The following is a 25,130-nucleotide window of genomic DNA, read 5'->3' as shown; positions in this document are numbered from 1 at the left end:
CATGGGGACCCAGATTCTCAGTGAGAAGCTGCACAGGCAACAGAGACTCTGATACTCAATTCTTGTTGCAGACACAGGAAAACTCTGACTCCTGGCATGCACTAGGGAACTCATTTTCGGCACATGCCAACAGTGTGGTGCAGGCAGGGTCCCTGATTCTAGGTGCGCACAAGAGACCACACTGAACACTGGGAACACAGACCCTGGACAAGCCTGGTTCCCACCAACCGACGGCAGCAACACATCCTAGTGTCTGAGCACTTCGGTGACATTCGGGTGGTGCGAAGTTACCACAGCACATGGCTCAGGTCCACGCAACTCGAAGTTTGAACCTCTGGTGATAGTCAGAATGGGGAGACAACACAATCCCCAGAGGAAAGAAAATGAGGAGTCAACAAGAAAGGAAATTAGTGAAATTGAAGCATTCAACATAACCGAAAAAGAATTCAGAGTAATGGTCATGGTATTCATACATTGGATGGATGAGAAAATCAACAACCTGTGCAAGAATCAGGAAGAAATCAAAAGTGATATAGCTACAATCAAAACACCATGGAAAGTTTCAACAGTAGACTAGAAGAAGCAGAGGACCGAATTAATGAGTTAGAAGATCAGGTACAGAAACAAGCTCAATCTGAACAGCAATTGGAGAAAAAAATTAAAAAGCAGAAGGAAAGCCTAAGGGACAACATGAAACAAAGTAACATACATATAATAGGGCTGCCAGAAGGACAAGAAGAGCAGCAAGGATTAGAAAATCTATTTGAAGAAATAATAACAGAAAACGTCCTGGATATGGGGAAGAAAATAGTTACCCAAGTACAGAGAGTCCCAAGCAGGATCAACCCCAAAAGACCCACACCAAGACTCGTCATAATTTCAATGGCAAATATAAACAACAAAGAGAGAATCTTAAAGGCAGTAAGAGAGAGACAGAGAGTTACTTACAAAGGAACACCCATCAGATTACCAAATGATGTCTCAACAGAAACACATAAAGCTAGAAGGGAATGGAAAGAGGTACACAAAGTGGTGCAAAGCAAAGGACTGAATCCAAAAATACTCTACCCAGCAAGACTATCAATCAAAATTGAAGGGGAAATCAGGAGCTTTGCAGACAAAAAAAGGCTAAGGGAATTTATCACCACCAAACTAACAATGCAAGAAATTCTAAAGGGAATACTGTAAAAAGAAGAAATAAACAGGTAAGAAGAAAAACAGATGCAAAAATAGGTATGACTACAAAAAAATACTTTTCAGTAATAACTTTAAAGGTAAATGGACTAAATGCTCCAATCAAAAGACATCAAGTGGCTGAATGGATAAAAAAAACACGACCCATATATATGCTGTCTACAAGAGACCCACCTCAGAACAAGGGACTCACACAGATTGAAAGTGAATGGATGGAAAAATATCTTTCAGGCAAATGGAAATGAAAAAAAAAAAAAAACACAAACTGGGGTAGCAATACTTATAGCTGACCAAATAGACCTCAAAGTGAAGGCCATAACAAGAGATAAGGAAGGCCACTTCATAATACTAAAGGGATCGATACAACAACAGGATATAACCCTGATAAACATATATGCACCCAACACAGGAGCACACAAATACATAACAAAACTCCTGGAAGTTATCAAGGGAGAGATTGACATCAATACAATCATAGTAGGGGATTTTAATACAGCACTGACATCACTGGATAAATCCTCCAGACAAAAAATCATCAAAGAAACAGCAATCCTAAATGACTCACTAGATCAGATGGACTTAACTGACATCTTCAGAACATTTCACCCAAAAGCAACAAAATATACGTTCTTCTCAAGTGCACATGGGACATTTTAAAAAATAGACCACATATTGGGTCACAAGAGAAGTCTCCCCAAATTCCAGAAGATTGAAATCATACCAAGTATCTTCTCAGACCACAATGACATACAATTAGGAATAAACTACAATAAAAAGAATCCAAAAACCTCAAACACTTTGAAGTCAAATAGCATGCTATTAAATAATGAATGGGTTACCAAAGGGATCAAAGAAGAAATTAAAAGCATCCTGAAAACTAATGACAACAAAAACACAACAATCCACAATCTATGGGACACAATAAAGGCAGTCATGAGAGGGAAGTTTATAGCTCTACAAGCCTACCTCAAAAAACAAGAAAAAATGGTAGTAAATCATCTAACTCTACAACTCAAAGAATTAGAAAGAGAGCAACAAGAAAAGCCCGCAGTGAGCAGAAGGAAGGAGATAATAAAGATCAGAGCAGAAATAAATGACATAGAGACCAAAAAAAATAATAAAAGATCAATGAAACCAAGATTTTTATCTTTGAAAGGATAAACAAGATTGATGAACCTCTAGCCAGGCTCACAAAGAAGCAAATAGAAAGGACTCAAATAAATAAAAATAGGAATGAGAGAGGCGAAATAACAACAGACCCCACAGAAATACAAAGGATTGTTTAAAAATACTATGAACAACTCTACTCCAACAAACTAGACTACCTAGAGGAAATGGACATATTCCCAGAAAAATACAACCTTCCAAAACTCAATTGGGAAGATTATAAAAATCTCAATAGGCCGATAACTATGAAAGAAATTGAAGCAGTCATCAAAAAGCTGCCAGCACACAAAAGCCCAGGGCCAGACGGCTTCATAGGGGAGTTATACCAAACATTCAAGGAAGAACTAAAACCTATCTTCCTCAGAATATTCCAAAAAATTTAAGAGGAAGGAACACTTCCAAGCTCATTCTATGAAGCCAGCATCACCCTAATACCAAAAACAGATAAAGACAACACAATGAAAGAGAATTATAGGCCAATATCCCTAATAACATAGATGCCAAAATCCTCAACAAAACTCTAGCAAATCGGATCCAGCAGTGCATCAGAAAGATCATACATGACCAAGTAGAATTTATCCCAGGAATGCAAGGATGGTACAATATCCGCAAATCAATAAACAATACATCACATAAACAAACTGAGAGATAAAAATCACATAGTCATATCAATTGACACAGAAAAGGCATTTGACAAAATCCAACACCCCTTCTGATCAAAACACTCAACAAGGTGGGAATAGAAGTATCATACCTCAACATAATAAAAGCCATATATGAAAAACCCACAGCCAACATCATACTCAATGGACAAAAACTAAAACCATTTCCCCTAAGAACAGGAATGAGACAGGGATGCCCACTCTCACCACTCCTGTTCAACATAGTATTGGAAGTACTAGCTATTGTGATCAGACAAAAAGAAGAAATAAAAGGCATTTAAATTGGAAAAGATTAAGTAAAACTGTCCTTATTTGCTGATGACATGATATTGTACATAGAAAACCCTAAAGACTCCATCAAAAAATTATTAGACTTAATAAATGAATTTGGCAATGTAGCAGGATACAAAATTAATGCCAAGAAATCTATGCCATTTCTTTACACCAATAGTGAACTTATAGAAGGAGAGACTACAAAAGCAATCCCATTTATCACTGCACCAAAAAAAATTAAGATACCTAGGAATAAACTTAACCAAGGAGGTAAAAGACCTATATGTGGAAAACTACAGGACACTGAAAAAAAAAGATAGAGGAAGACATAAATACATGGAAGAACATACTGTGTTCATGGATTGGTAGAATCAACATCATTAAAATGTCCATACTACCCAAAGCAATCTACAGATTCAATGCAATCCCCATTAAAATACCAAGGGCATATTTCACAGACTTACAACGAACTTTCTAAAAATTCATCTGGAATAAAAAAAAAGACCCCAAATAGCTGCAGAAATCCTGAGAAAGAAGAACAAAGTAGGTGGGATCTCAATACCAGATATCAAGCTGTATTACAAATCCACTGTTCTTAAAACAGCCTGGTACTGGCACAAGAACAGACATATAGACCAATGGAATAGAATAGAGAACCCAGAAATCGATCCAAATCACTATGCTCAATTAATATTTGACAAAGGAGGCATGAACATACAATGGAGTCAAGACAGTCTCTTCAACAAAGAGTGTTGAGAAAATTGGACAGATACATGCAAAAAGAAAGAAACTAGACCACCAACTCACACCATACACAAAAATAAACTCAAAATGGATAAAGGACTTAAACGTAAGACATGAAACCATAAAAATACTAGAGGGAGGGAGGAAGGGCAAAATCTTTAAAGTACTTGAAGGAAAACATCAGCCTCGAATTCATTATCCAAAAGAAATATTTTTCAAAATTGAAGGCATAAAATTTGTTTTTTAGAAATCAAAAAGTTGAATGTATACATCACTAGCAAAATTGCACAACAAAAAAGAAAATTATAAAAGAATCCTTTAAAGCAGAAAAAAATGGTATCAGACATAAATAAGAAATACATAAATTAAAGATGAGCACCAGAAACCATAATTGCATGAGTAAATATAAAGACTGTTTTTATTATTTATATCTCATTAAAAAGGTTTGTGCTTGGGGCTGGGGGTGGCAGGAGAGAGGTCTATGGGGTGAATGGAGACTCATATAATACTTTAAACAATAAAGAATTTTTTAGAAAAGGTAATAGTTTACAGAAAAAACTAATAACAATGTGTTGTGCAATTTATATTATAAGTAGTAAGCCATATGATGTGTATGAAAACAATAGCTCAAGGAAAAATGAAAACCTATTAATTTAAGGTTCATGTACGTGAAGTGATTTAATGTCACTTGAATATGACTGCATTCATTAAAAACAAGATGGTCAATCCTAAAGTAAGCAATAAAGCAACCAACTGAGCAACCAATATAAAGTAATACAGATTTTTCTACCTGGAAGTGGGGTGATGTTATAATATACAACTAAACATTTTGTATGTGAATTTGTAATTGAGAAGAAGAATTGTGTGGAGCATAAAAAATATATTTAGAAAATTATGTAAAGAAGACTAGTCCCTTAATTTGATAAACAGGAGGGAGGGAGAGAAAGAGGAAGGTAGGAAAGGAGAGAGAGAGAGAGAGAGAGAGAGAGAGAGAGAGAGAGAGAGAGAGAGAGATTCCCTTTAAAATTAGGAACAAATGAAAAATACCCGCTTTCATCATCTATTCAACACTATTATAGCCAGTGTAGCAATGCAATACAAATAAAGAGTAGAAAATATTAAAAATTAGAAAGCAAGAAAAGTTAGGTTATCATTATCCATAGCTTTGATTACGTAAGTAAGAAGTAAAAATCTAATCATATGACAGTGTAACTAGATTTGTGGATGCAAATTCAACATACAAAAAAAAAAGTATTGTACTTCTCTATCAACAGTTAAAAATATCTTTTAAAAGATAGCAATTAAAGTAGCATAAAAATATGAAGCACCTAATATTAAAAATGAGTGAAAGCTTAAGAAGAAAACAATAGGCATTTATCATTAAAATTAAAGAAAACCTTCAAAAATGGAAACATTTAATAACAAACAAAAAGATGTCTTGGTATTCTAGATGTAAATATCTCCAATTTGATGTACAGATTCAGTGCAATGATAGAATTTGACATTAACTCTAAAATTTATATAAAAGTGCAAAAGCCAAAAATAAATAACTTCTTTTTAAATTAAATTTATTGGTGTGAAATCAGTGAATAAAATTGTATAGGTTTCAAGTGTACATTTTTATGATACATCACCTGTATATTACATTGTGTGCCCACCACCCAAAGTTAAACCTTCTTCTGCCACCATATATTTGAACCCCCTTTACCCTTTACTATCCCCTCTTATCACTGGTAACCACCACACTGTTGTCTGTGTCTGTGAGTTTTGGTTCACTTGTTTTCATCTGTTCATTTGTTGCTTTCAGTTTTATATTCCACATATGAGTGCAATCATATGGTTCTTAACTTTTTTCTGTCTGATGTATTTCATTTAGCATATTTTCAAGATCCATCCATGTGGTTGCAAAAGGCAGTATTTCATCTTTTCTTAGGGTTAAGTAGTTTTTCATTATATACATGTATAATAAATAATTTCTTATTAAAAAAAAAGGGGGGGTTGACTTGCCCTATAAAAAAAATCAGACCTGATCTAAATTTTTAATCATTAAGGATGTCAGATATTGGAGTAGGAAAAGACAAGGACAATGGAACAGAACTGAAAGAGCAAAAACAAATTTTATTTAAGCAATAGTATTTTCCTGTGACCGCATACCAAAACATATGCTTCTGGGAGGTCCAAATAGGAAGCTAGAGTAGAAAGCCAGGTGATAGCAGAAACAAAGTAAATAAGGGTCAGCAAATTTTATACCAAATCTGCCATGTTTCCTGTTTTCGTAAGTAAGTTCTTATTGGAACACAGCCCTGCTCATTCATTTATGTATTGTCTGGGGTTATTTTCATACTACAGAAGCAGATCTGAATAGATGCAATAGAGATGGTGTGGCCTCAAAACATAAATAGTTATCTAGCCCTTCAGAGTTAAAGTTTGTTGATACTTGGAATAAGAGATAAGATAGTAATTAGGGAAACTTTACCAAATACAATAAACAACAGTTTTTGTGCCCAGTATTCTTTTACCCTTGTGTTAAGAAACAGCACCACATTTTAGGAGGATTCTGCACCTCCCTCATCTCAAATTGTCCAGCTGACATTTGACCCAAGCAAGGGCAGAAATATATAATCACCTAAGAATTGTCTATTATGAAAGTGATAAATTCCAAAACCATTAAACAAAGGGACGAGGTAGGCAGGAGTTGGGGAGTGGGGCAATAGCCATAAGCTCCCTCTCTAAAAATTCCCTAAAATGACAGATGTAGTGGCTGTCTGTGAACTTCTACTAGTTTGACTCCAAGAACTGCCCTGGGTCTATTCCTCACCAAACATGTTGTTCAATTTTCCTTCAATTCTTTGAGTTACCCATCCAAAAAATTTCTTGCTTTAGATAGTGAGGGTTAGTTTCTCCTACTTACAAAAAAACAATGATCTGTATAATAAAAGCCTAAGCAACCATTATGGCAGACAACCAAAATGACTGGTTGCTATGATGTGCACTGACCACCAGGGGGCAGACGCTCAATGCAGAAGCTGCCCTCTAGTGATCAGTGCACTCCCACAGGGGGAGTGTTGCTCAACCAGAAGCCAAGCTCATGGCTGGCGAGCACAGTGGCAGGGGTGGGAGCTTCTTCTGCCTCTGTGGCAGTGCTAAGAAGCAGTGAGTGGGCAGGTGGTAAGGAGCGAGGGGTCCGGACTGTGAGAGGGCACAGGCTGGGCTGAGAGACCCTCCCACCAGGGCATGAATTTCGTGCAATGGGCCTTTAGTAATAATAATAAAACCTTTAACGGACACAGGAAACTACTGATTACCATTTGGTAGAGAAGGCTAGAAGTCAAATGTGGCTTTTGATTATTAAAATTGGTTATCTAGCCCAGCCAGCATGGCTCAGCAGTTGAGTATCAAACTATGAACCAGGAGGTCATGGTTGATTCCGTCAGGGCACAAGCCTGGGCTGCAGGCTCAGTTCTCAGTGTGGCATATGCAGGAAGCAACCGATCAATGATTCTCTCTTATCATTGACTAGAGGCCAGGTGCATGAAATTTGTGCCCCGGGGGGAGAGGGGGTAGGTCTCTCAGCCCGGCCTGCACCCTCTCCAATCTGGGATGCCTCTTGCAATCCAGGGCTGCTGGCTCCTAACCCCACACCTGCCTGCCTGCCTGATCGCACCTAACTGCCTCTGCCTGCCGGACTGATCGCTCCTACCTTGCTCCCCTGCCAGCCTGATCGCCCCTAACTTGCCCCCGCCACCAGCCTGATTGCCCCTACCTTGCCCCCCTACCAGCCTGATCAACCCTAACCACCTTTGCCTCTACGCCAGCCTATGCCGCAGTCTGGCCTCCCTCTGTGAGAGGCGACCTGGCAGATCAGGGGAAATCACTGCCACCATTACCCCACTACTGCTGCCATTGCAGGCCTGAGCCTGGGTCTGGCCCTAACAGCAGTGGCCACGCCTTTGTCCAGAAGATGTCCCCTCTAATTAGCATATTACTCAATGTTTCTTCTCTCTGTCCCCCTCTCCCTTACCTTCTGAAATTAATAAAAATATATCTTTTTAAAAATTGGTTGTCTACAAAAATAAAATTATTAAAAGAGATCAAATTAAGCTATTGTTTGTGTCCAAGGGCTTTGCATATATGCCTATAAATTCCCCGGTTAATCTCTCCCCACCCACCCACCCCTGCCTTCCCTCTGAGATTTGTCAGTCTGTTTCAGGCTTTTATGTCTATGGATCTATTCTGTTCATCAGTTTATTTATTAGACTCCACATATGAGTGAGATCATGTGATACTTGTCTTTCTCTGACTGGCTTATTTCACTTAGCATAATACTCTCCAGGTCCCTCTATGCTCTCTCAACAGATAAGAGATCATTATTTTTTAAGCCACATAGTTTCTTCTCTCTGTCCTCCTCTCCTTTCCTCTCTGAAATGTATCACAGCTTTTTTATCCACTCATCTACTGATGGGCCCTTGGGTTGTTTCCAGATCTTAGCTATTGTAAATTGTATATAAGGAACTCATGCAACTTAACAAAAGGAAGACAAGCAATCCAATTTAAAAAAGGAAAAAGGACCTGTATAGACACTTCTCTAAAGTGAGCATACAGATGTCCAAGAGACATATGAAAAGGTGTTCAACATTACTAATCACAAGAGAAAAGCAAATTAAAACCACAATGAGCTACACCTTACACCTGTCAGAATAGCTACCATCAACACACCAACAAATGACAAGTGCTGGCAAGGATATAGAGAAAAGGGAACCCTAGTACACTTCTGGTGGGAATGCAGACTAGTGCAGCCACTATGGAAAACAGTATGGAATTTCCTTAAAAAATTAAAAATGAAACTCCCATTTGAGCCAGTGATCCCACTTCTAGGAATATATCCTACGAAAACCCAAAACATGAATTGAAAAGAATAAATGCACCCCAATGTTCAGAGATATCTTGGGATATAATTTTACTACTATACATGTAGACATGATCCTTCCATATTTTTCCTTCATGTTCCTATACTTCTTTATGTTTCCACACACAAAACCTAAAGAAACAATACAAGAAAGCAAACCAGAAACTGCTGCAACACCTTCGAGTTATCTAAGAAGCCCCACAATTTTTAATAATTTTTTTATTTTTCAATTACAGTTGACATACAATATTAGATTAGTTTCAGGTGAACAACCCAGTAATTAGATAACTATAGAACTTACTAAGTAATCACCCTGATAAATCTAGTTAACCCACTTGACATCATACATAGATACTATAATATTATTGACTATATCCCTATGCTGTACTTTATATCCCCATGACTATTCTGTAACTACCAATTTGTACTTCTTAATCCCTTTACCTTTTTCACCTGTCCCTCAAATCTCCTCCCATCCGGCAACCATAAAAATATTCTCTGTATCTATGAGTCTTTTTCTGTTTTACTTGTTCATTTATTTTGTTTTTTAGATTACACATATAAGTGAAATGATCTGGCATTTGTCTTTTTCTGTCTGAATTATTTCACTCACCACAATACCCTGTAGGTCTACCCATGTTGTTAGAGATGGTGAGATATTTTTTTAATATATTTTATTGATTTTTTACAGAGAGGAAGAGAGAGGGATAGAGAGTTAGAAACATCGATGAGAGAGAAACATTGATCAGCTGCCTCTTGCACACCCCCTACTGGGGATGTGCCCGCAACCAAGGTACATGCCCTTGACCGGAATCGAACCTGGGACCCTTAAGTCTGCAGGCCGACGCTCTACCCACTGAGCCAAACTGGTTTCGGCTGTGTGAGATATTTTTATGGCTGAGTCATATTCCATTGTATGTATGCACCACATTTTTATCTATTCATCTATTCATAGACAATTAGGTTTCTTCCATATCTTGGCTATTGTAAATATAACTACAATGAACAAATATATGTATTTGTCCTTTCAATTTAATATTTGGGGTTTCTTCAGATAAATACCCAGAAGTGGAATTGATGGGCCTTTCTGAGTATCTTGTTATACCTTTGTTTCAAAGTTTATTTTGTCTGGTATAATTATTGCTACCCCAGCTTTCTGTTTGTTTGTGTGTGTTTTTTGTTGTTGCTGTCATTGTTTCCATTTTCATGAAATATTTTTCCATCCCTTTAATTTTCATCTGTACGTGTCTTTCAATATGAAGTCTCTCATAGACAGCATATGTAAGGGTCTTGTTTTGTTATCCATTCAGCCCTATATGTCTTTGTTGATTGGAGCATTTAAACCATTTTCATTTAAAGTGATTATTGATAGGTATATATTTATTACCATTTTATTCTTTCTAACTATGTTCCTCTTTTTTTCCTTTCCTTTTCTAAAAGAAACCATTTAACATTTTTTATCATACTGGTGTGATGGTAATAAACTCTTTTAGCTTTCATCTTGTCTGGGAAGCTCTTTACTTCACCTTCAATTTTTTTAAAAAATAAATTTTATTGATTTTTTACAGAGAGGAAAGGAGAGGGACAGAGAGCTAGAAACATTGATGAGAGAGAAACATCGACCAGCTGCCTCTTGCACACCCCCTACCGGAGATGTGCCTGCAACCAATGTACATGCCCTTGACCAGAATCAAACCTGGGACCTTTCAGTCCGAAGACCGACGCTCTATCCACTGAGCCAAACCGGTTTCGGCTTCACCTTCAATTTTTAATGATTGTGTGAAGTTATCCCAGAAGCTCATTAAACTAACCTCTTTTTTTTATTCCTTTCTTTTTTGTTGTTGTTGTTCTTATGCAGTGCTCTCTGCTTCATCTACTCTACTATTGATTCTCTGTACTCTTCATTTCAGTTACTGTATTCTTCATTTCTGACTGGTGCTTTTCTATGTTTTTTATCTCCCTGGTATATTCCCTATCTCTTTGTTGAAGTTCTTACTGAGATAATTGAGTATCCTTATAATCAGTGTTTTGAACTCTGCATCTGATAGAATGCTTGTCTCCATTTTGTTTTGTTCTTTTTCTGGATTTTTGTTCTTTGTTTTTTCCCATTTGGGATATGTTTCTTGATCAAGTCATTTGGATTTCTCCCTGTGTTTGTTTCTATGTATTAGGTAGAGCTGCTATATCTCCTGGTCTTGTTAGACTTGCTTAATATAATAGGTTTTCTGTAGGGCACAGTGCACAGCCTCCCCATTCACTTACCTGGGCACTCGAGGTACATACCCCCCACCTTGTATGGGCTGTGTGCACCCTCTTGTTGTGGTTAAGCCTTGATTGTTAATGGTACATCACTGGGAGGGATCTATCTCCAGTCCAACTGGCAGCAAGGACTGGCCACAATGACCATGGAGAATCTGCTGTTCAAGGGCTGACCCCACAGAGCAGAACTGGCTTCAGCAGGGCTATGGTGCTCATTGAATCTGTCCCTTAACTGTGTTGCTTGCGGGAGTAGTTTGGTGGTGCTTTGTTGAAGTCTGAAGCTCTCTACAAGGTGTGATGGCTCTGGGGCCTCTGGAGAAATACAGGTCAACCACCACCTGTGCCCTATCCAGAGCCACTAGGCTTGAGTTACAAAGTGATCTGCAGATGGATGCTAGTTTTTCTGGGTTTGGAGGTGCCCAGGAGAGGCCAAGCTGCAAATGAAGGCCAGCTGTAGCTAGTGCTGGGCCTAGGACTTCTTAGCAAGAGGTCTAGAGGGCATCAAAGGTGAGATGTTACTTGAGAGATTTTAGAAAAGTCCACATCATGAGCCCAGAAAGGCCATTTGAATGGAAAAGCAGCTTGTGTAGGCCTGTAAATTGAGTGAGGTAGCGTCTCAGGGCATCACCAGGGAAGAGCAGGTTGATAGAGATTCAAATATGGCCTCTGCCTGCCAACTCTGTGTGGGGAGGGCTTAGGAAAGGAATAATGATTTCTGTCAGCACTTCTGTCTGAGAAAATGCTACCCCTCCAGCCCTTGATAGACAATTCAGTTCCTTCCCATATATTCCTGGTGCTTTTTAAGTTGCTATTGCAGTGTTGGAGTTCGGAGTGAGTGAATCCAAGTAAGTCCCTGTGCAGGCCCTAACATTAGGAGGAACACCTGGGACTCAAGCAGCTTCCTGCCTCACTCAGCCACAGTCCCCACTAGTTTTCACAGCCAGAATTTATGGGTACTTCTCTTCCCAGCATTGGGACCCTTCCCTCCTCAGGGAAGACCTCCACGTATGAGATATCCCTCCTGAGTTGTAACCCACACATGTGAGTGTGGGACCAGACCATTCCACATCTGAAACCCTCCTCCTATAATAAATATGAGACCTCCTCTGTATATCCTTAATTATAAATATTTCTGTTCAGCTGAACTTCAGGCAGTTCTGAATGATAGTTGTTTTATACTTTTGATGTGGTTGTGGGAGGAGGTGAGCACAGTATTTACCTACACAGCCATCTTGAACAGAAACCCACTCTAAAGGTGTTGTTTTTTAATGTGGATGTAATGGTGCATGGTTAAGTGTTGCAAAATGCTTACACTGGATTACACTGGACAGACTACTCAATTATTAAATACTAGTGGCCAGGTGCATGAAATTCGTTCAAGGAGGCGGTGGTCCCTAAGACCAGCCTGCACCCTCTCTAATGGGGACCCCTTGGGGGATGTCTGACTGCTGGTTTAGGCCCAATCCCATAGGCCATCCTTTCTCACAATCTGGGACCACTGGGTCCTAACCACTCACCTGCCTGCCTGCCTGATCGCCCCTAACTGCCTCTGCCTGCCTGCCTGCCTGATTGCCCCTAACCCCTCTGCTTGCCTGCTTTCCTGATCACCCCTAACTGCCTCTGTCTGCCTGATCTCACTCCTAACTGCCCTCCCCTGAAGGCCTGATATCACCCCCAAATGCCCTCCCCTGCCAGCCTGATCTTGTCCCCAACTGCCTTCCCCTACTGGCCTGATTTTGCCCCAACCTGCCCTCCCCTGCTAGCCTGGTTGCCCCCAACTGCCCTCCCCTGCCAACCTGATCTTGTCCCCAACTGCCCTCCCCTGCCAGCCTGATCTCACCCCCAACTACCCTCCCCTGCTGGCCTGGTTTCCCCCAACTGCCCTCCTCTGCCAGCCAATTTGATTCTGATTGGTCAGTTTATATGCCAGTCGGTGTCAAAAGCTCTACCTCCTAGGCAGCCATTTGTTCCTCACACATAACCTAGATTTGATTCTGATTGGTCAGTTTCTATGCCAGTCAGTGTCTCTGGGCCTATCAATGGGGCCTGATCAGAAAGGCAGGGCTGGTCAGCAGCCCCGGTGAAGACCTGGAGAGAAATGGAGGACCAGCTGCTGGCCAGACTGGGAGAAAAAGAGAGGCAAGTGCTGATCAACAGCTGCCACAGAGGCAATGGATCAGTCCCTGCTTCTCTCTTCAGGTCTCTCTCTGGCCCTGATTCGCAGCCCCCTCAGTAGTCAGTGCTGGGGCACCACACCTGCCACGGCAACCCAGCACTGACTACAGGACTGACTTCTGGTTGGTCGAGCCTAGGTTGTTACTGGTCATTACAACCCAGGGTTTTTATATATTAGGATAATAATTTACTACTTTATTTTTATTTAATTAATTTATTTATTTTCTATTCCTAGTTGGAACTATAACTAACTGGAACTATTCCTAATTGGATGTGTTTGACAGCCCTGACCTTATATTTGACATCTGTGTAGGATCACTACTTCTCTAAGTGATTAAGTAGCAAATCTCCTGGTACTATTTCTACTTCATCATCTAGTAAGGAAAAAGTATGTGGTAACCACCATTAGTACAGTTAAGAAAGAGTATTTTACTTCAATTTTGTTGATTTTCTGTTAAAACATACATCTTATGGTTTTAAATAGCTAGTAAAAATTTGTTTTCAGTCCATTTGACTTTATTGTCTACATTTTGAAATTTATAAGCTTTATAAAAATTGCATAGTGGAAAAAATTAGGAAACAAATTTTATGCTGGATATTTCTATTCTCTCTATTTGGTATAATGAACTGGGACACACATTAATAATTGCAAAGAATACAGTAAAATGCATTTAAGATGTATTTGAAAACCTTAATTGATATTTTAAACAAAGGTAAATATTTGGTCTAGAAATGTCTTTCAGAATGTTTAAAATTTAGTCTGTTTTTCATAGCATTCTTTTGGTTTTCATAAATAATATAATTTAAATACAGCATTTTTAAGTTTTAAAATATGTTACCAATTATAAATATTGAAAATGTATAATATAATATTTAAATATATATTCATTCCTTTTTTAATATAATAAAACTTTTTGGATACTGTATTCTATTTTCATTCACTAAAATTTAACTAACCTCTATAATCTTCAACTTTTGTAGTTCATTTTCCAGCATCGATTTCTCCTCTGATAACATTTGGAAATCATTTTGCATCTGTTTGTATTTCTAAAAACAAATATTATAATTTAATAACAATGAAAAGCAAAGTATCAATATAGAGAATTTATTTGAGTACTTAATTATTAAAGTAAGAAAGTCTTCATTAAATCATGAAAAGAATGAACCATTGGTACTAATCTGTAATGGGAGTTGTAACTGAGGTAGAAACAGGCAAAGGAACTAGAAGTGACAATGAATTAAAGTTTAGAAAACTGAGGGATATTATAGTTAAGTATTCATAAGTGAAGTATTTCTGAGAGATAAGGTCTACTAAAATCAAAAAATAAAAAAGGCTTTCCATCTCACATATGTATACAAATCTTCTGAATAAACTAATCATTGGATCTTAAGATTGTATATTCTGACAATTTCTAGAATCCATTAACAACAAAGACAATTTCAAATTGAGATTGCCATACTTACAGTTTCTAACAAAATTTTATCATTCTTAGTTCTGAAAAAAATTAAAAATATATATATTATAATTTTATGTTTTATTTATGTGACATACTTATATATATATATGTATATATTCTTTATAAAAAAAATTAAGTATAACAGATAAGATTAGAGTATACTTTGACTGCCATTCGAAAAATGCAATGCTCTCCTAGAGGGGTGAGGAACCTTTTTCTGCCAAGGACCATTTGGATATTTATAATATCATTCGTGGGCCATACAAAATTATCAACTTAAAAATCAGCCTGCTATATTTTGTCAAACATTTAATTAACTCACCCCTAATGCCTTTGCAAGGCCAGGCCACATGATTTTGTGGGCCTTATGCAATTTGAGGGCTGGACGTTCCACCCCTGCCCTGGAGATAATATTAGATTGCCATATATCTTTCCAGAACTTGTTCCATGAATTTGTAAATATTGCATGTACCTACTAGATTCTACAATTTTTGTTAATGGGTTGGTTGTCCCTTGTATTTTTTCACATAAAAAACATAACTATATATTCTCAACTTATTTTTTTTTCACTTAACACAATTTCTGGGACCTATTTATATTGCTAAACATATATCAATCTCATTTCTTTTAAATACCACTCTTTCTCTCTTTTTTATTTTTTACTTAACAAGATACATTATATTTCATCCTCATCCAAAGATATGTTTACTGATTTGAAAGAGAGAGTAAGGAAGAGAGAGAAAGAGAGAGAGAGAGAGAGACAGAGAGAGAGAGAGAGAGAGAGAGAGAGAGACACCAGTGTGAGAGAGATACATCCATCGGTTGGCTCCCATATGCACCCCAACTAAGGATCAAACCTATAAACTACGTATGTGCCCTGACAAAATATAGAACCTGCAACATTTTAGTGTGCAAGATGACACCCAAACCAATTAAACCACCTGGTCATGGCTCCAACAAGATACATTTCTTTAAATGTATCTTGATCATTAAAGTAATATAGATATACCCTTTTTCCCCCACCAAGCCCCTACTAGCATCTCCCCACACCATGCCCCAGGCCTTTACCATACTATTGTCTGTGTCCATGAGTTATGCTTATCCTATATAATAAAAGCCTAATATGCAAATTGTCCCCTCGATCCAGAATTTGGTTGGGAGTTCAACCAGGGAGCGGGGCCAGCCTGCCAACCACCTGTGGCCCCCCACTGACCATCCACGACCCGATCTTATCCCCACCCACCCTAATCAAGAGTGGGGCTGGCCAGTCAATCTCCCACATTTCGTCTCCCTAGCCAGCCCAGCCCAATCGGCCCCAATTGGGACAGGCCAGCCGGACCCCACCCATGCATGAATTTGTCCACCGGACCTCCAGCATACATATAAATTCTTTGGTTAATCTCTTCCCACCCACCCACCTCCACCTTCCCTCTGAGATTCATTAGTCTGATCCATGTATCTATGCCTCTGGATCTATTTTTGCTCATCAGGGTTTTTTTTGTTGTTGTTTATTAGACTCCACATATGAGTGAGGTCATGTGATACTTGTCTTTCTCTGAATAGCTTATTTTGCTTAGCATAATCCTCTCCAGATCCCTCCATGCTGTCTCAAAAGGTAAGAGATCCTTCTCTTTTACTGCTGCATAGTATTCCATGGTATAAATGTACCACAGCTTTTTTATCCAACATCTGCTGATGGGCACTTGGGCTGTTTCCAGATCTTAGCTATTGTAAATTGCACTTCTATGAATATACGGTTGCATATTAGTACATTCTTTCTGATTGATGTTTCAGGTTTCTTAGGATATATTCCTAGAAGTGGGATCACTGGGTCAAGTGGAAGTTCCATACTGTTTTTCATAGTGGCTTCACCAGTCTACATTCCCACTAGCAGTATACTAGGGTTCCCTTTTCTCCACATCCTCGCCAGCACTTGCCATTTGTTGATTTGTTGATGATAGCTATTCTGACAGATGTGAGGTGATACCCCATTGTCGTTTTAATTTGCATCTCTGATAATTAGTAAGTTTGAGCATTTTTTCATATGTCTTTGGCCTTCTGTATGTACACTTTGGAGAAGTGTCTATTTGGGTCCTTGCCTATTTTTTAATTGAATTATTTGTCTTCCTTTTGTTAAGTTGTATGAGTTCCTTATGTATTTTGTAAATTAACCGCTTATCAGATGTATCACTAACAAATATTTTCTCCCAGATAGTGGCCTCCCTTTTCATTTTGTTGAGGGTTTCCTTTGCTGTGCAGAATCTTTTTATTTTGATGTAGTCTCATTTGTTTATTTTCTACCTTGGTTTCCCTTCCCTGAGGAGATATATCAGCAAACATATTAATACAAGTGATGACAATGAAGCAGTAATTAAAAAAAAAAAACTCCCAGCAAACAAAAGCACTGGTTCAGATGGCTTCACAGGGGATTTTTACCAAATATTCCAAGAAGAACTGACACTTATCATCTCAAACTATTCCAAAAATTCCAGAGAAAGGAACACTTCCAAGCTCTTTTTATGAGGCCAGCATTATGCTAATTCCAAATCCAGATAAAGATACTACCAAAAAAGAGAATTACAGGCCAATATCCCAGATGAATATAGATACTAAAATCCTCAACAAAATGTTAGCAAATTGGATCCAACAATATATTAAAAAGATCATACACCATGATCAAGTGAGATTTATTTAGTGCTGAAAGGCTGGTACAATGTTCACAAGTCAATAGATGACATAAACAAATTGAAAGACAAAAACACATGACTATACCAATAGACACAGAAAAAGTATTTAATAAAATCTAACACCCATTTTTGATTAAAAAAAACTCTCAGCAAAGGGGATTAGTGGGATTATATCTCAAACTAATAAAGGCCAAATATGACAAACCTACAGTCAAATCATACACAATGGGCAAAAACTAAAACCATTTCCCCTAATAACAGGAACAAGATAGGGATGTCTGCTTTCACCACCTTATTCAACATAATACTGAAAAGCTTAGCCACAGGGATCAAATAAGAATAAATAAAAGTCATCCAAATTGGAAAGAAAGAGTAAAACTGTCACTATTTGGGAATGACATGATATTGTACATAGAAAACCCTAAAGACTCCACCAAACTACTACTAGATTGAATAAATGATTTCTGCACTGTAGAAGGATACAAAATTAACACCCAGAAATCTATGGCATTTTTATACACAAATAGTATATTCTCAGATAAAGAAATGAAGAAAACAATCCCATTTATAATTGCAATAAAAATATTAAGATACTTATGAATAAACTTAACCCAGGTAATAGAAATAAAAGACCTGTACTTGGAAAACTACAGGACACTGAAAAAAGAAATAGAGGAAGATAAAAACAAGTGGAATAATATACCGTGTTCATGGATTGGTAGAATTAACATCATTAAAGTGTCCATACTACCTAAAGCAATCTATAGATTCAATGCAATCCCTCTTAAAATACCAATGGCATATTTCACCGATTCGAACAAATATTCTAAAAAGTTGTAGAGAATCAAAAAATACCCCAAATAGCCACAGTAATCTTGAGAAATAAGAACAAACTTGAAGGGATCACAATACCAGATATAAAACTATACTACAAATCACTGTAATAAAAACATCCTGGTACTGGCACAAGAACAAGCATAATAGATCAATGGAACAGAACAGAGACCCCATAAATCAACCCAAACCATTATGCTCAATTAATATTTGAGGTAAGAGAATACAATGTAGTAAATACAGTCTCTTCAATAAACGATGCTGGTAAAATTGGACAGATACATACCAAAAAGATAAATCTATACCACCAATTTACACCATACACAAGAATAAATTCAAAATGGATAAAAGACTTCCATGTATGAAACCATAAAAATTCTAGAAGAAAATATAGGCAACAAGATTCATTTTTCTTTCTTTTTATTAAATGTAACATTGGTTAATAAGATTATATAGTTTTCAAGTTTGCATTACTGTGATCTTCATATTGCATTATTTGCCCACCACCCAAAGTCAAATCATCTTCTGTCACCATATATTTCACATTCTTTATCCTTTACTACCCACCACTACCCCATTCCCTCTGCTAACCACCATACAGTTGACTGTGTCTATTAGTTTTTCTTTGTTTTTCTTGTTTGTTCATTTGCTGCTCTCATATCCACATATGAGTATCTACCCTAAAAATTTGAAAACATTTATTCACAAAGACATATGCACCCCCATGTACATTGCAGCATTATTCAAGTGGCCAAGACATGGAAACAACCAAAGTGTCCATCAATAGATGACTGGATAAAGATGTGGTATGAGTGAAAATACAACATAATATACAGATGATGTATTATAGAATTACACCTGAAACCTATATAATTTTATGAATCAATGTCGCCACAATACATTTAGTTAAAAAAATAGTGAAAATAAAAGATGTGGTGCATATGTACGATGGACTACTACTCAGCCATAAGAAAAGATGAAATAAGAATATCATGTTAAGCGAAATGTCAGACATGACATCTGGGACTCATGTGGGATAAATACCCCTTCTTAAAAAATAAAATAAGTACCACTTCTTATTCCATAGCAAGATTTGGCAAACTCTTTCTGTAAATAGCCAAATAATAAATATTTTAGACTCTTCAGGCCATAACATCTCTGTCACTACTATCCAACTCTGAAAAAGCAGCTATAGATAATAAATGTGTGGATGTTACTATGTTCCAATAGAACTTCCTTTCCAAAAACAAGCTGCATGCTAGATTTTATTCACTGGCTGCAGTTTGCAGCTATCTCATTCATAAGATGGATAAACTATAGGTATTTTTCTTGACAAATAAGTTATCTATTATAATCAGAATTTTTAAAGCTTTATTAAAATAATTAACATACCATTTAATTCATTCATTTAAATGCACAATTCAATGGCTTTTAATATATTCACTAAGTTGCTTAACTACTTCCGCTATCTAATTTTTTAGGACATTTTAATTACACAAGAAGATATACCATACCCTTTAGTAGTCACAACCCATTCCTCCCAGCACTGCCTTAGCCCTGGTGGGACCCTCTCCCACCTCCACCAGGAGCCAGACAGTCGACCAGTCACTATGGCATGCACTGACCACCAGGGGGCAGACAGTCAACTAGTCGACCAGTCACTATGATGTGCACTGACCACCAGGAAGCAGACGATTCGACCAGTAGGTTAGCTTGCTGCTGGGGTCTGGCTGGTTGAGACTAAATGAGATGGGCCAGACATGCCATGGAACCCTCCCCGGCTGGCCAACCTCCTGCATTTCTTCCCCACCCGATTGTGCACCGGTGGGGTCCCTCGGCCTGGCCTGTGCCCTCTCACAATCTGGGACCCCTCGGGGGATGTCAGAGAGCCAGTTTCAGCCCAATTCCACAGGGGGAGCACCACTCAGCCAGAGCTGGGCTCAGGGCTGGCGAGTGCAGTGGTGGTGGTGGGACCCTCTCCCGCTTCCATGGCAGTGCTAAGGATGTCTGACTTCCCCCAAGGGCTTCTGGACTGTGAGAAGGCACAGGCCAGGTTGAGGGACCCCCCCCCCCGACATGCACTAATTTCATGCACTGAGCCTCCAGTTGGAGATAATATGACTCCATTTTGATATAACTACCTATGACACATGTATCTGAGCTAAAGACAATTGGAAAGATAAAACAGCCTGCTAACCTCGCTTCTGACCTTATGCCTTCTTAGAGAAAACATGATGGATCTCTTAAAAGGCCTGCTTTCCCATCAGGACTATACATGATTCTGGTGATGGGTAGTGTTCTCACCAATATTGACAATTTCATCACCAACACTGTACTACAGCTTTCAGCATTCTGTAGTATGCTTTCACAAACCATCCTATAATCCAATATTTAATTGGAACTCCGATTTTTCCCATAAAATAAGAAAGAACTTTTCAAGGTACTCTGGATATATACTTATTTTTTCAGTTCCTCCTTTCACTACAGATCATCAGTTAGACCAGGGGTCCTCAAACTTTTTAAACAGGGAGCCAGTTCACTGTCCCTTAGACCGTTGGAGGGCCAGACTATAGTTTAAAAAAAACTATGAACAAATTCCTATGCACACTGCACATATCTTATTTTGAAGTAAAAAAACAAAACGGCAAAAACACCTGCATGTGGCCCGAGGGGCTGTAGTTTCAGGATGCCTGAGTTAGACCAACAACTTGACCAGATCCTCATGAATTGGTCTATCAGCTTTCCCCAAAACCAGTATGATTATTACCCTATTGTGCCACTGTATAATTTATGCATAATAACAAAATACTATCTTTTTTTCTTTGTTATTCTATATTAACATGATTTTCATCCCATTACTCTGATCATTACCAAGTACTTCAGAAATAGACCTCACTCCTTTTTTTGAGAACCCCCTCCTACACCCCTCTGAATCGATATAATTTGACTAGAGTAGGTTGGTCCCAAAATAGGTATCTGTTCCAGCTGAACTAGAGATATTCTCATTTATAGACTTATTCAGTACTATCCCCCACAGTGACTAAAGCTGTAAGACTAAACCTTAGAAATTGTCAGTAATCAAGAATGGCTTCCCATTTATGGGAAAAAATAAAGTAACCAAAAATAAATATGGAAAGAAAGGGTCTGAAATGGGAGAAATAGAGTTCATGTATGGAGTGAAAAAAAAAAGTATCTTAAGCATCTTTTCACATATCTATTGGCTATCTGTATGTCCTTTCTGGTGAAGTGTCTACTCAAGTCCTTTGCCCATTTTTTAATTGAATAGTTTGGGGATTTTTTTGGTGTTGAGTAGTAGTATGAGTTCTTTATGAATTTTTTTATGTTAACCCCTTACCAGGTGTATCATTGACAAATATCTTCTTCCATTCAGTAGGTTGATTTTTCCTTTTATTCATGGTTTCTTTTGCTGTGCCAAAACATCTTAATTTGATGTAGTACCATTTATTTATTTTTTGTTTTGTTTTCCTTGCACAGGGAGATATATCATAAGAAGTATTCTTAAGAGATATGTCAGAGATTTCACTGCCTATGTTTTCTTCTAGGAGTTTTATGGTTTTGAGTATTTCATTTAAATCTTCAATCCATTTTGAGAATTTTCTCTGTATGGTATAAGAAAGTGGTCTAGTTTCATTTTTTTGCATGTGTCTGTACAATTTTACAACACCATTTATTGAATAGACTGTCTTTACCCCACTGTACATTCTTCCTTCCTTTGTCATATATTAACCACAATGAGATATCACCTCACACATGTCAGAATGGCTGTCTTCAATAAATCATCAAACAAGTGTTGGCATGGATTTGGAGAAAAGGGAACGCTTGTGCACTATTCGTGGGAATACAGAATGGTACAGCCACTATAGAAAACAGTATGGAGTTTCTTTAAAAAAATAAAACAAAAATGGAGCCCTAGCTGGTTTGGCTCAGTGGATAGAGAGTCGGCCTGCAGACTGAAGGGTCCCAGATTTGATTCTGGTCAAGAACACATGCCCAGGTTGTGGCTCAATCCCCAGTCAGGGGGCGTGGAGGAGGCAGCCAAGCAATGATTCTCTCTCATCGCTGATGTTTCTATCTCTCTCCCTCTCCTTTCCTCTCTGAAATCAATAAAAATATTAAAAATAAATAAATAAAAATGGGCCTTCCTTATGACCCAGCAATTCTACTTCAGGATATATATATATAAAAAGCTAATTTGAAAGAATATATTCACCCCATATGTTCATTGCTGCACTATTTACAATAGCCAAGATATGGAAGGAAGCCCATGAGTGGATAAAAAAGTTGTGGTGTAGTGATGCCAATGAGGCTCAGTGGTTGAGCGTCGACCTATAAACCAGGAAGTCAGGGTTCAATTCCCAATCAGGGCACAGGGTCTCAGGCTCAATCCCCAGCAGGGGACATGCAGGAGGCAGCCAATTAATGATTCTCATCATTGATGTTTCTATCTCTCTTTCTCTCTCCATTCCTCTCTGAAATCAAGAAAAAATATATTTTTAAAAGAAACATTTAAGAAAGTTGTGGTATATATATAATGGAATATTTATTCAGCCATAAAAATATTTTAAATCTTACAATTTACAATAGCATGAACCTTAAGGGTATTATAGTCAGTGAAATAATTCAGTCAGAGAAAAATAAATACCATATGATTTCACTTATATATGGAATCTAAAGAACAAAATTAATGAACAAACAAAACAAAAAACAGACTCACAGATAAGCAGACTGATGGTTTCCAGAGAGGATTGGGGTTGGGAGACTGGATGAAAGAGGTAAAAGGATTAAGAAGGAGAAATTGGGCCCGGCATTGATTCCCTCTCATCATTGATGTTTCTATCTCTCTCTCCCTCTCTCTTCCTCTCTGAAATCAATAAAATTATTTTTTTAAAGAAGTAGAAATTGATAGTTACAAAACAGTCATGGGGTTGTAAAGGATAGCATAAAAATATGATAATAACTATGTGTGGTGCTAGGAAGGTAATAGAAATATCAGTGGGAATACTTTGTAAATTATACAGTTGTTTACCCACCAAACTATACAGCTGAAACTAATACAAAATAATAATAAAAATGTTTTAAAAAGTATCTTGATAGTGTTCAAGTTCTGGTTTTAACTTGTTTCTAATACTGAGCCATATTGTTATCATTAGGTTCAATGAACTACCCATAGTAATAAAATGTCTTTTGCTCAGACTAATTTGATTTGGGATTTTGACCTAAGCACTCAGCCAGATGGTAGAAGTTCAATAAATTCAGTATGTTCTAAAAGTTTTGGTGTAGTTTTAAGCAACAATGACTTCAGAGATATAAATACCACGACTTCTAAAAAGTAAAAAATCTGACAGCTTATTTCCACTTTCTTAACATAAGATAGTTTTGTGAATTTTGAACAATAAATTTTGTTTCAATCTCTCTGACTGAATATAGAAAATGCTAACCCAAACAAAAAATTTAGCTAAAAAATTTTTTTAAATTGTATTAAAAATTTTTAAGTAAGTGCAAAACAAATGTATATAATCAAATTGCAATATTTATTATAGTTCTGAAGTTTTTAAAGCTTAAAACCACTCTAAGACATTTGACACACCCTGTATTTATTTTAACAGAATATTAACAGTATCACATATCAAAGTATGAGGTGAGGCAGATGACTATTAGCACTTGAAAAAAATAGGCACTCAAGAAAGAGCGCTAAAACCTTTCACCAATATGAACAATATAAGAGTTGTGAAAGAAGATTTAGAAAGAGTATTTTTTTGTAGAGAACTAACAGATGTCTTGGGCCCTAATCCAAACCCTTAAGGGAGGGATGAATATAGTTAACCTTATCTCAAACCTAGAAAGGCACTTTAAACAGAATATTCAGAAAAATTCTTATATGTTATCTCTAGTTATAGAGAAGGAAGGCAGTGACAATCAAGATCTTTCCAGTATACCTTACTTTTCTTCTCTCCTTTTCCAAACACATAAAAAAAAAAACAGAAACCACAACTACTTAATGGGAAAGAAAGCAATAAAAGAGAAAAGCCAGCCTGGCTGGTGTGGCTCAATGGTTGAGCATCAACCTATGAACCAGGAGGTCACGGTTTGATTCCTGGTCAGGGCACATGCCTGAGTTACGGGTTCAATACCCAGTAAGGGGCATGTAGGAGGCAGAGGGCATGAAGAAACATCATTGATGTTTCTATTTCTCTTTTCCCCTCCCTTCTTCCCTGAAATCAAAATTATATTTTAAAAAATATAAAAGCTAAAAGTTAAACACATCTCCCAGCAGGCTCCAGCTGGAATACTGGGATGGTGGAGAGGGATAAGTCTTAACTTTGAATAAAAATTAAAATATTGACTATAATATTTTATAAGAAATATTAATTTTCTACTTAGAGCAGTGTTTATAACTTAAATATAAATGAATTATTCTTTAAGAGTAATCAGAAAATCCCAATTTTTATTTAGGAGCAGGGGGAAATTGGCCCAAATTAGCAAATATAAATGAATGCAAAGGGAAAAAAAGGGCTTTGTGATTTCATTCCACAATATGTGGGTTTTTTTTTTTAACATACCAGTTGTATAACTAATATAACTTTAGCCACCAGAAAGAACTGTAGGTCATCCACAGTGCCTTTGAAGATACTTCTTGACATGCAAAGAAATGTACAAAAGATATTCTAACCAGACAATTGTATGAAGCTTATTTTGACAATAACACAATTTGAGTTAGAAATTCTACCCTATAAAGTAACCCCTTCAGCTA

At 37.4% G+C, this 25,130-nt stretch overlaps 1 protein-coding gene across 3 annotated transcripts in view; it reads right to left on the bottom strand.

The window, feature by feature from the left end:
* Nucleotides 1-25,130, bottom strand: part of LOC103304446 (coiled-coil domain-containing protein 7-like) — a 430,240-nt gene that overhangs the window by 289,659 nt on the left and 115,451 nt on the right. For all 3 annotated transcript variants that reach the window (XM_054716612.1, XM_054716613.1, XM_054716614.1), the window contains exons 11-12: nucleotides 14,845-14,875; nucleotides 14,338-14,427 (exon numbers count right to left, since the gene is read on the bottom strand). In XM_054716612.1, coding sequence (XP_054572587.1) covers nucleotides 14,338-14,427; nucleotides 14,845-14,875 — 121 coding nt within the window. The remainder of the gene's footprint in view (nucleotides 1-14,337; nucleotides 14,428-14,844; nucleotides 14,876-25,130) is intronic.

This window comes from Eptesicus fuscus, chromosome 5, assembly GCF_027574615.1.
Source record: "Eptesicus fuscus isolate TK198812 chromosome 5, DD_ASM_mEF_20220401, whole genome shotgun sequence".
Lineage (NCBI taxonomy): Eukaryota > Metazoa > Chordata > Mammalia > Chiroptera > Vespertilionidae > Eptesicus > Eptesicus fuscus.
Note: the sequence above shows the minus strand (reverse complement) of the source record. Positions and strands in the feature narration are given on the sequence as shown.